We start from the raw sequence: 12885 nt of genomic DNA, 5'->3' as shown, positions 1-12885 counted from the left end.
GCACACCTAATAGACTACAGTATAGTGTAAACATAACTTTATATGCACTGGGAAACCAAAAAATGTGTGTCACTCACTTTATTTTGATATTTGCTTTATTGTGGTAGTCTACAACGAAACCTGCAATATTTCCAAGGTATACTTATAAATTTCTTCAATTAGATCTTGTATATTTCCTTTTATGGGTTTTAGTTTTTGCTTTTTGAATGTGTTCCTATCCCTATTATATTTCCTAAGCAATAACTAGAAGAGTTTTGTTATAGGAAATGGTTGAAATTTGACATAAAAAATTTAGATCGCCATCTGAGAGCCTATGGTTCCTAACATAGTTTTCTTTTAACAGTTGTTTCTTTGAGGCTTTCCAGGTTTATTATCATCACCTATAATCACAATTCATCTATATTTTTTCAAACATGTATTCCTTTTTATCATCATGGTATGCTACATTATGTGGCAATTTCCAAACAATGTTAAAATGCTAATCATGCCACACAATATTAGGTAATTTTGTTTGGTTTCTGATTTTAATGGGAGTACTTTCATTGTTTACCACTGGGAAAGATGATAACTTTTAGCTTGAGAAACACAACACACAGTAAAGATATTCACAGACACATACAAATTCACATATACCTCCTGCTTAGAAAGCATTGATTTATTCCTTTTGACTATGGGTTTTATTTTTGTGGCTTTTAAATTTTAAAAGGATACTTCTTTAGTTCTATCAGTTTGATTTTTAGAAACTCTATTACAATCATCACCTGCATTTTCTTCCCTGAGTTACTAATGTCATGAATTATATTTATGACGTTAGTAAGAGATTTTCGAATTAAGAGATTTTAGAATATTTAGTCATCCATACGTTCAAAAGAGGAATACCACTTGAGCCTAATCAAAGTACTGTTATTTTAGTGTAATGCTGTATTCTACTTTTTAGTTGGTATACATCAGCAGTTTGCAAAAATGGGGTCCAAAGACCACTCGGTGTCCCCTAGACCCTTCAGGAGTCTGGAAGGTCAAAGGTATTATTAAGACATTATTTATACTTTTCAATGTGTTGACTTTGCACTGATGGTATTAAGCCAGTAGTGGGTAAAACTACTGGCACCTTAGCATGACTTGAGGCAGTGGCACCAGACCTATTAGCAGTAAATACTCTTCACTACCACATAACCTTGGTGGGGAGAGAGGGGGAGAGTTTCACTTAAGAAGGCACTTGTTGAAGCAGTAAAAATTATTATTAAACCCTTATACTTGAGTACGTATCTTTTCAATATTCTTAGTAATGAAATAGAAAATACTCATAAAGCACTTCAGTTGCACAACAAAGTGATAGTTATCTTGAGAAGCACTTGTGCAATTATTTGAGTTGCAAGCTGAAGTAGGTGCTTTTTTCATGAACCACGATTTTTACCTGCAAAAACAACTAAAAAACTATGGTCATTCATACTTGGGTATTTGCCAGGCATTTTCTTAACCAGGAACAAAGTCAGCTTATTACTTCAAGGAAGACAACTGCAGCATTTACTGTCAATTATAAAATTCAAGCTTTCAGGAGAAAATCAGAATACTAGAAGACTTATATCTACACCATGAACTTGACAGTTTCAAAATAAATACCTAAAGGCTTTTCTGATGAGATTAGTGGTCATAACAAATACTATATAATGAAATGCTACACTTTAGAAGATTTGCTCAATTCAGTGATCCAATATTATCAAATGACCAATACATAATGTTATAAAATCATCACAGGTAAAAGATCTATTCAGAATGTAAGATAAACCAATGGATTTCAATATATTAGAGTACAAAATCTGTGGTTACAGATTGCACATTACAACTAACCTGTAAAAAGAACTGCCACTTACTGAAGTTTCAAGGAAGAATACGCACAATTATCTGAAAAGACTATTGAAAACAGCATATCACAGATGTTTATCCAGATGTTTAAGCCAGACATTAAATGATTTATAAAAATGTGAAATAATGCTATTCATTTCACCAACACTTATTTTAGTTTGGGAAATATAAACTTTTTACAATTAAAATTTTATGTTAACATATTGTTTTAAAATGAATTAATAAATACTTTTACTTCTCAGTTTTAAATTTCAATACATACAATCAACATAAACAAGCTCCTGGGATCTTTCACAATGTTTAAGAGTATAAAGAAGAGACTGAAAAGATTAAGAAGTACAAGTCTAAAGAAATTTTTATGCTAATGATTTATGAAGGTATACATGCTTCACTTTTGAAAATATGGGAACTGGGCTTCCCTGGTGGTGCAGTGGTTGAGAGTCCGTCTGCCGATGCAGAGGACACAGGTTCGTGCCCCAGTCCGGGAAGATCCCACATGCCGCGGAGCGGCTGGGCCCGTGAGCCATGGCCGCTGAGCCTGCGCGTTCAGAGCCTGTGCTCCGCAACGGGAGAGGCCACAACAGTGAGAGGCCCGTGTATTGCAAAACAAAATAAATAAATTTTTAAAAATTAAAAATAAATAAATAAATAAAATAAAATATGGGAACTTTCCTTCTTTTCCTATATTCTGGAACAACCAAAGCCTATGCCTTTAAAGTTGTAAAAATTTTACCTGTGTAACCTGAGGCTTTGTGTATGTGTGCGGGGAATTCTTCTCATTCCAAATCTACTTTTAATTTCTTCCATGATTGTTTTTTATTCCATAAGCAATATACATTGTGTGATATAAAGGTTCTTTCACTGGCTGCCAGAACACTTAAGAGTTAAAAGTGTTACTCTCATATAAAAACATTTTTGCTCTCATTCATCCCTTTTTTTGTCCCCACCTATGTTTTTCTCTCTCTTTGCCATTACTTTTAATTCATGCTACTTCTTATCACAAAATTTTTGTAATCTGCCTAACGTATTTTCTGGAACCAGGTAAAGTACAAATAACTTGACCACTGTAGTGTAAAGCTCTTTAAGACAGATTCTCATTAGGATTACCATCCTTGATCCATTTATATGTACTTGTACAATGTAGACCCTAGAACTCATCATTCCTGAGGCTTTAGACTGGGGAAACATTCCAGCATTACCGCAAATAAGATGAGGGGAAGAAGTAAATATGTACTAGGAAACACATTAATTTTTACAATCCTAAGCACATTATTTGTCCTGTTTTACTTGTGAAGAAAGAAACTTATAGCATTATGGAACTTACCCTAAGTCACAAGAGCAGGAAGTAGCTGAGCTGGCATTAGAACCCAGGCCTGTAAGATCCCAAAGCCTGCCCCTTTCAATATACTCTGCCACCTCCTTCAAACCAAGGAGACGTGTCTCTTTTACCAGAAACGTCCTTTTTTTCTTCATGTTTTAAAAATAATTAATGCTATAAAATCAAAATTGAAGCATCTTTTTTGTATTATTATAAATATTTGATATCTTACCAAAACCCAAAGACGTTTTGAAACATATAAAGCAGAAAGTAAAACAGTCCCTTCCCTAACCCTCTCACAAGTCCATGTTCAGATTAACAATTCCAGACTCTTTTGACGTGTTTAATTTGTCTCACCCATGTGGGATCAAACCAGACACAGCCTTCTGTAAAACTGCTCTTTTCACGTGACAGTGTTGCTTTTGCATATCAACATGTCCAGATCTACCATTTCCTTTTTAGTAACTGTACAGTATGCCACTAACTGGATGGCTTGAGCTTTCTCTTTGTTTCCCATACGGTTCCCTAACTGACTTAACATGTCCATAAAATAATCCAAACGCACTCATGCCTCAGGATCATGACTCTGCTGTTCACTCAGCTCTCTGCTCAGATGGTACCTATGGGAGAGACTTTCCCTGGCTCCATACACAGCGCTTCCTGCTATCATCTTCTATCCCCTGTGCTCATCACCACCTGATGTATTTTATTAATTTGTTTGTTTTCTCTGTCTCCCCCCAACAAGAAAGCAGAAAAAGTTGTGTGCCAGTTACTAGGCACTGGGGATACAATTCCCAACCTCCACTGTATCCTCAGGACTGGTAACAGGTACACAACCAGCAATCAATAAATACTATTCAATTAACTCCCTAATTTGAAATGTCTACTGTATTATATTCTAAGGTCCATACGAACTTTCTTTACTTCTGAATTTCCCATATAATTGCGCTAATTCATCTGTGTATCTTGTGCCAGTACAAAATGGCTTTAGTTACTAAAATTTTGATTTAACATATGATATGCCAAATTGTCCTTCTTTTTTAAGAATTTTCCTAGCTATTTTCAGGTTCAGGCCTCCAGATAAACATTAAAATCAACTGTTGTTTTAAAAAAGTCTTTTGAAATTCTCAATAGGACTATAATGACTAACATACGATGAACTGCCATCTTAAAAAAAAAGGGGGCGCAGGCAGAACCCAGGGCACGCAGATCCAATAGTGTCTGGTTCAGGTTCTTCTCCCTAAGAATGGCGGCTTCCACAGCGTCCTGGGTTTCACCCCACTCATCTTGAGAAGGCTTCCACGCATCCTGGAGGAGGGCATGCCACAGCACTGGTTTTGCATTTTCAAGAGACACTGAGCGCCATCACACTTCTCCTTGGCCAACTGGCGAAAAAAGTGGCTCACACCGTCCAGAGTCACATTGCTGCTGCCGAAATAGAAGCCCAGAGAGAGCCGTGTGGCTGATAGGGTCTTGGTGCTTCAGCCGGGTGTCAGGCCTGTGCCTCTGAGGTGGGAGAGCCGAGTTCAGGACACTGGTCCACCAGAGACCTCCTGGCTCCACGTAACATCAAATGGCAAAAGCTCTCCCAGAGATCTCCATCTCAACGTTAAGACCCAGCTCCACTCAACAACCAGCAAGCTACAGGTGCTGGACACCCTATGCCAAACAACTAGCAGGATAGGAACACATCCCCACCCATTAGCAGAGACGCTGCCTAAAATCATAATAAGGTCACAGACACCCCAAAACACACCACCGGATGTGGTCCTGCCCACGAGAAAGACAAGATCCAGCCTCATCCACCAGAACACAGATACTAGTCCCCTCCACCAGGAAGACTACACAACCCACTGAACCAACCTTAGCCACTGGGGACAGCCACCAGAAACAACAGGAACTGCGAACGTGCAGCCGGCGAAAAGGAGACCCCAAACACAGTAAGATAAGCAAAATGAGAGGACAGAGAAACACACAGCAGATGAAGGAGCAAGGTAAAAATCCACCAGACCTAACAAATGAAGAGGAAATAGGCAGTCTACCTGAAAAAGAATTCAGAATAATGATAGTAAAGATGATCCAAAATCTTGGAAGTAGAATGGAGAAAATACAAGAAACGTTTAACAAGGACCTAGAAGAACTAAAGAGCAAACAAACAATGATGAACAACAAATAAATGAAATTAAAAATTCTCTAGAAGGCATCAGTAGCAGAATAACTGAGGAAGAAGAACGGATAAGTGACCTGGAAGATAAAATAGTGGCAATAACTACCGCCGAGCAGAATAAAGAAAAAAGAATGATAAGAATTGAAGACAGTCTCAGAGACCTCTGAGACATTAAACACACCAACATTCAAATTAGAGGGGTCCCAGGAGAAGAAGAGAAAAAGAAAGGGACTGAGAAAATATTTAAAGAGATTATAGTTGAAAACTTCCCTAATATGGGAAAGGAAATAGTTAATCAAGCCCAGGAAGCACAGAGAGTCCCATACAGGATAAATCTAAGGAGAAACACACCAAGACACATATTAATCAAACTGTCAATAATTAAATACAAAGAAAGGATATTAAAAGCAGCATGGGAAAAACAACAAAAAACATACAAGGGAATCCCCAGAAGGTTAACAGCTGATCTTTCAGCAGAAACTGCAAGCCAGAAGGGAGTGGCAGGACATATTTAAAGTAATGGAAGGGAAAAACCTACAACCAAGATTATTCTACCCAGCAAGGATCTCATTCAGATTCGACAGAGAAATTAATACCTTTACAGACAAGCAAAAGCTAAGAGAATTCAGCACCACCAAACCAGCTGTACAACAAATGCTAAAGGAACTTCTCTAGGGAGGAAACACAAGAGAAGGAAAAGACCTACAATAACAAACCCAAAACAATTTAAAAAATGGTAACAGGATGATACATATCGATAATTACCTTAAATGTAAATGGATGAAATGCTCCCACCAAAAGACACAGACTGGCTGAATGGATGCAAAAACAAGACCCATATATATATACTATCTACAAGAGACCCACTTCAGACCTAGGGACACAAAGAGACTGAAAGTGAGGGGATGGAAAAAGATATTGCATGCAAATGGAAATCAAAAGAAAGCTGGAGTAGCAATTCTCATATCAGACAAAACAGACTTTAAAATAAAGACTATTACAAGAGACAAAAAAGAACACTACATAATGATCAAGGGATCAATCCAAGAAGAAGATATAACAATTGTAAATATTTATGCACCCAACATAGGAGCACCTCAATACATAAGGCAGATGCTAACAGCCATAAAAGGGGAAATTGACAGTAACACAATCACAGTAGGGGAGTGTAACACCCCACTTTCACCAATGGACACATCATCCGAAATGAAAATAAATAAGGAAACACAAGCTTTAAATGATACATTAAACAAGATGGACTTAATGGATATTTATAGGACATTCCATCCAAAAACAACAGAATACACTTTCTTCTCAAGTGCTCATGGAACATTCTCCAGGATAGATCATATCTTGGGTCACAAATCAAGCCTTGGTAAATTTAAGAAAACTGAAATCATATCAAGTATCTTTCCCAACCACAACGCTATGAGACTAGATATCAATTACAGGAAAAAAATCTGTAGAAAATACAAACACATGGAGGCTAAACAATACACTACTTAATAACCAAGAGGTCACTGAAGGAATCAAAGAGGAAATCAAAAAATACCTAGAAACAAATGACAATGAAAACATGATGACCCAAAACCTATGGGATTCAGCAAAAGCAGTTCTAAGAGGGAAATTTATAGCAATACAATCCTACCTCAAGAAACATCTCAAAAAAACAACCTAACCTTACACCTAAAGCAATTAGAGAAAGAAGAACAAAAAACCCCAAAGTTAGCAGAAGGAAAGAAATCATAAAGATCAGATCAGAAATAAAGGAAAAAGAAATGAAGGAAACAATAGTAAAGTCAATAAAATTAAAAGCTGGTTCTTTGAGAACATAAACAAAATTGATAAACCATTAGCCAGACTCATCAAGAAAAAAAAGGGAGAAGACTCAAATCAATAGAATTAGAAATGAAAAAGGAGAAGTAACAACTGACACTGCAGAAATAAAAAGGATCATGAGAGATTACTAAGAGCAACTATATGCCAATAAAATGGACAACCTGGTAGAAATGGATACATTTTCAGAAAAGCACAACCTTTTGAAATGAACCAGGAGAAACAGAAAATAAGAACAGACCAATCACAAGCACTGAAATTGAAACTGTGATTTCAAACCTTCCAACAAACAAAAGCCCAGGACCAGATGGCTTCACAGGTGAATTCTATCAAACATTTAAAGAAGAGCTAACACCTATCCTTCTCAAACGCTTCCAAAATACAGCAGAGGGAGGAACACTCCCCAACTCATTCTACGAGGCCACCATCACCCTGATACCACAACCAGACAAAGATGTCACAAAGAAAGAAAACTATAGGCCAATATCACTGATGAACATAGATGCAAAAATCCTCAACAAAATACTAGCAAGCAGAATCCAACAGCACATTAAAAGGATCATACACCATGATCAAGTGGGGTTTATCCCAGGAATGCAAGGATTCTTCAATATACGCAAATCAATCAGTGTAATACACCGCATTAACAAATTGAAGGATTAAAAACCATATGATCATCTCAGAAGATGGAGTAAAAGCTTTTGATAAAATTCAACACCCATTTATGATAAAAACCCTCCAGAAAGTAGGCATAGAGGGAACTTTCCTCAACATAATAAAGGCCATATATGACAAACCCACAGCCAACATCGTTCTCAATGGTGAAAAACTGAAACCATTTCCACTAAGATCAGGAATAAGACAAGGTTGCCCACTCTCACCACTATTATTCAACATAGTTTTGGAAGTTTTAGCCACAGCAATCAGAAAAGAAAAAGAAATAAAAGGTATCCAAATCAGAAAAGAAGTAAAACCGTCACTGTTTGCAGATGACATGATACTATACATAGAGAATCCTAAAGATGCTACCAGAAAACTACTAGAGCCAATCAATGAAGTTGGTAAAGTTGTAGGATACAAAACTAATGCAAAGAAATCTCTTGCATTCCTATACACTGATGATGAAAAACCTGAAAGAGAAATTAAGGAAACACTCTCATTTACCACTGCAACAAAAAGAATAAAATACCTAGGAATAAACTGACCTAAGGAGACAAAAGACCTGTATGCAGAAAACTATAAGACACTGATGAAAGAAATTAAAGATGACATAAACAGATGGAGAGATATACCGTGTTCTTGGATTGGAAGAATCAACATTGTGAAAATGACTATACTACCCAAAGCAATCTACAGGTTCAATGCAATCCCTATCAAACTACCAACGGCATTTTTCACAGAACTAGAACAAAAAATTTCACCATTTGTATGGAAACACAAAAAACCCCGACTACCCAAAGCAATCTTGAGAAAGAAAAACGGAGCTGGAGGAATCAGGCTCCCTGACTTCAGACTATACTACAAAGCTACAGTAATCAAGACAGTATGGTACTGGCACAAAAACAGAAATATAGATCAACAGAACAGGATAGAAAGCCCAGAGATAAACCCACACACATAAGGTCACCTTATTTTTGACAAAGGAGGCAAGAATATACAATGGAGAAAAGACAGTCTCTTCAATAAGTGGTGCTGGGAACACTGGACAGCTACATGTAAAAGAATGAAATTAGAACACTCCCTAACACCATACACAAAAATACGCTTAAAATGGGTTAAAGACCTAAATGTAAGGCCAGAAACTATCAAACCCTTAGAGGAAAACATAGGCAGAACACTCTATGACATACATCACAGCAAGATCCTTTTTGACCCACCTCCTAGAGAAAGGGAAATAAAAACAAAAATAAACAAACGGGACCTAATGAAACTTAAAAAGCTTTTGCACAGCAAAGGAAACCATAAACAAGACCAAAAGACAACCCTCAGAATGGGAGAAAATATTTGCAAATGAAGCATCTGACGAAGGACTAATCTCCAAAATTTACAAGCAGCTCATGCAGCTCAATATAAAAAAAACGAACAACCCAATCCAAAAATGGGCAGAAGACCTAAACAGACATTTCTCCAAAGAAGATACAGATTGCCAACAAACACATGAAAGAATGCTCAACATCACTAATCATTAGAGAAATGCAAATCAAAACTACAATGAGGTATCACCTCACACAGTCAGAATGGCCATCATCAAAAAATCTACAAACAATGAATGCTGGAGAGGGTGTGGAGAAAAAGGAACCCTCTTGCACTGTTGGTGGGAATGTAAATTGATACAGCCACTATGGAGAACAATATGGAGGTTCCTTAAAAAACTACAAAGAGAAATACCATATGACCCAGCAATCCCACTACTGGGCATATACCCTGAGAAAACCATAATTCAAAAAGAGTCATGTACCAAAATGTTCATTGCAGCTCTATTTACAATAGCCAGGACATGGAAGCAACCTAAGTGTCCATCGACAGATGAATGGATAAAGAAGATGTGGCACATATATACAATGGAATATTACTCAGCCATAAAAGGAAACGAAATTGAGCTATTTGTAATGAGGTGGATGGACCTAGAGTCTGTCATACAGAATGAAGTAAGTCAGAAAGAGAAAAACAAATACCGTATACTAACACATATATATGGAATCTACAGGAAAAAAACGGTTATGAAGAACGAAGGGTCAGGACAGGAACAAAGACGCAGATGTAGAGAATGGACTTGAGGGCACAGGGAGGGGGAAAGGTATGCTGGACGAAGTGAGAGAGTGGCATGGACTTATATATAGTACCAAAATAGATAGCTAGTGGGAAGCAGCCGCATAGCACAGGGAGATCAGCTCGGTGCTTTGTGACCACCTAGAGGGGTAGGATAGGGAGGGTGGGAGGGAGACGCAAGAGGGAGGAGATATGGGGATATATGTATATGCACAGCTGATTCACTTTGTTATAAAGCAGGAACTAACACACAATTGTAAAGCAATTATACTCCAATAAAGATGTTTAAAAAAAAGGCTTCCTAGCCACTCCAACACTTACTCAAATCTTCTTTACAATTTTAGGTGAAACATTATAGTTTTCAGTATTCCTAGAATATATATGGTGGTGGTTTTGTTAAACATGCTCTCCATTCCCTATGTTTCTAACTGGTTATTATTGGTACATAGTCTTTAAAAGCTCTTGCTTTAGAATATATGTATTAGTATATAATATATATTAGTATGCTGTGTGTATATACATACATACTCTCTCTCTCTCTCTCTCTCACACACACACACACACACACACACACACACATATGTGTGTATATACACACAGATTCTTAACACTTGCCATTTTACCAAATTTTTTATTCAAGGAATTTCAGGTCATTTCCTTGCACGCCGCATGTATGCAATGCTATCAGATACAAATTATGATAGTATACCTCTTATTGGGTTCACTTTTCTAACACTACTAGTTAACTAGTTAGTGCTTCTAAAACACTCTTAAAATAATGATACTGCTAGTCAATTTTTTCTTATTCTTGCCTTTACTTCCAGTATTTCACCACTAAATATTATCTAGTCCATTTGTGATACATATTTTATTGTGTTAAAGAAATATGCCTCTACACTTAATTAGCAGTTTATAATTTCAGCAAATGCCTATTCAACACTATCAAGATAGACATATTATTTTACATCTATTAAAATGATGAATTATAATAATGGAATTCCTAAAACTAAAACATTCTTGTATTCTTAGGATGACCCTACTTGACTCTGCAAGTTAATTTTTAATAAAACATTACATACTACTGGCTAATCACTCCTTTTAGAAATTTTGTATTAATATTCTGCAGAAATTTTTCATGCTGTCTTTGTTAATTCTTGGTGTTTGTGTCATACCAACTAAAAGTTCCAGGAAATTTTATTTACTACATAGTATAGAGAATTGGTTATAAGTTTAGATAGTAAGGTAAAACTATCTAGATTCAAATCTCAATTTTGCCGCTTGCTAATTGTATGACTCTGAACAAATTCTTCACCTCTGTAAGGTTCAGTTTCCTTAACTATAAAAACAACACACAACTTAACTGAAGTAATTCAGGTGAAATTCCTAGAACAATGCTTGTATCATGTATAAACTAAATAAATACTAACATCATTAATAGAAACCCTAGTATTAAATACAATTAGGAACAATAGTTGGCTAACTGAAAAAATGGGTTAGAGAAAATCATTACCAAAAAAAAAAAAAAAGAAAAAGAAAGATACACAGATACATGATTTAAACATTTTATTTTAACTAAAAATGTATAAATGTGCATTTATTTCCCAACTTTCTGACATAGGGCCATGGCCTTCTCTTTCATCAGAGGACTCACTGAATGGAATTCTACATTAGCCAACTCTGTTAAGTCTTTGCAAAGCACTGCATCTGTCTATAGTTAATTAAACAACATATGTACAATAATAAAATGTTTGTATACAAAATGGGAAACAACTACCTCTTGGTCGTCATACTCTTCAACTGGTGGAATAAAAACGTAGTCTTACTATAGAGTGGTAATCTACTAGCTGCAAATATTCAGCTTGCTATGTTATCAAGCTAGTATTATTTACTGATTGAATGTAGAGCAACAATTAGTCCAATAAGTCTGCTGAAGGGAAGGTTCACAGTACATGGGTATGTATGTGCCTTATACCAATATCTTCCCTAAAAATTCTCATCCATATTTTGAAACACTCACGCAAATCTTACAAGTTGCAATTTAATATTATTATATATGAAAACCAAAGCTCTTTTATAAAAAAGAAACTTAAAATATTAGATAAAGAGAAAGATGATTAACACGTAAGTCCTATGACCTGGGCCCTATAATAGGCTCCAAATAATGAAGACCTATGCTAGTGAGTACATGGATGTATTTTGGTGTGTCTGCATACACATATACATATAAACACATGTGCATATACATATGTAAAAGAGTATTTCTTTAAAATATCCCCAAACATTAATTCTTCCATACTGCCACACTCCGGAAAAAACAGAATCTGCCATTCATTCTCTCCCCCCTCATATTTACTCCTCCTTCCCAGTCTTATCTTTAGGAACTCAAACACATTAATCTAATCACAAAATATCTAGGGACTTTAAGATCCTTAGTTTTACTAGAACAATTATCAAAGTGCCTGCATTCTAGTTTCTCCTCCATTCAGCAATCATCAGCCTTCAACAGAAACATGATGTTCTCCTAGAAACACAAGCGTGAAAAAATTTTAATTTCCTACAGATATTACAAATATTAAAATCACAAGCTTACCTTATTAATTCTAGTTGTGCAAGCTCCTGATTTGCTTGAAATATAGGTTTTTTAGTGAAGAGTTCACCAAGGATACATCTAATGGGAAAAATATCCACCATTACCAAATGGTATGATTTTACTTCACTACCAAGTTTCAAGTAAATTAACCAGTCAATAAGCCTATCTTACCCACAGCTCCATACATCAATAGCTGGTGTGTATCTTTCTTCTCCCAACAGCAGTTCAGGTGGACGGTACCATAAAGTGATGACCTTGTTAGTATATGGACGACTAAAAAACACAGAAAGCACTCTTTAGAGTTAGCATGTGTTAGAATAAGAGAAATTCTTTTAAGAAATA

General features: G+C 36.1%; 1 protein-coding gene across 2 annotated transcripts in view; it reads right to left on the bottom strand.

The window, feature by feature from the left end:
* CDK13 (cyclin dependent kinase 13) overlaps positions 1–12885 on the bottom strand; it is a 110965-nt gene that overhangs the window by 15517 nt on the left and 82563 nt on the right. For both annotated transcript variants that reach the window (XM_004263324.4, XM_004263325.4), the window contains exons 8-9: positions 12715–12816; positions 12544–12621 (exon numbers count right to left, since the gene is read on the bottom strand). In XM_004263324.4, the coding sequence (XP_004263372.1) occupies positions 12544–12621; positions 12715–12816 (180 nt within the window). The remainder of the gene's footprint in view (positions 1–12543; positions 12622–12714; positions 12817–12885) is intronic.

This window comes from Orcinus orca, chromosome 9 (genome assembly GCF_937001465.1).
Source record: "Orcinus orca chromosome 9, mOrcOrc1.1, whole genome shotgun sequence".
NCBI lineage: Eukaryota > Metazoa > Chordata > Mammalia > Artiodactyla > Delphinidae > Orcinus > Orcinus orca.
Note: the sequence above shows the minus strand (reverse complement) of the source record. Positions and strands in the feature narration are given on the sequence as shown.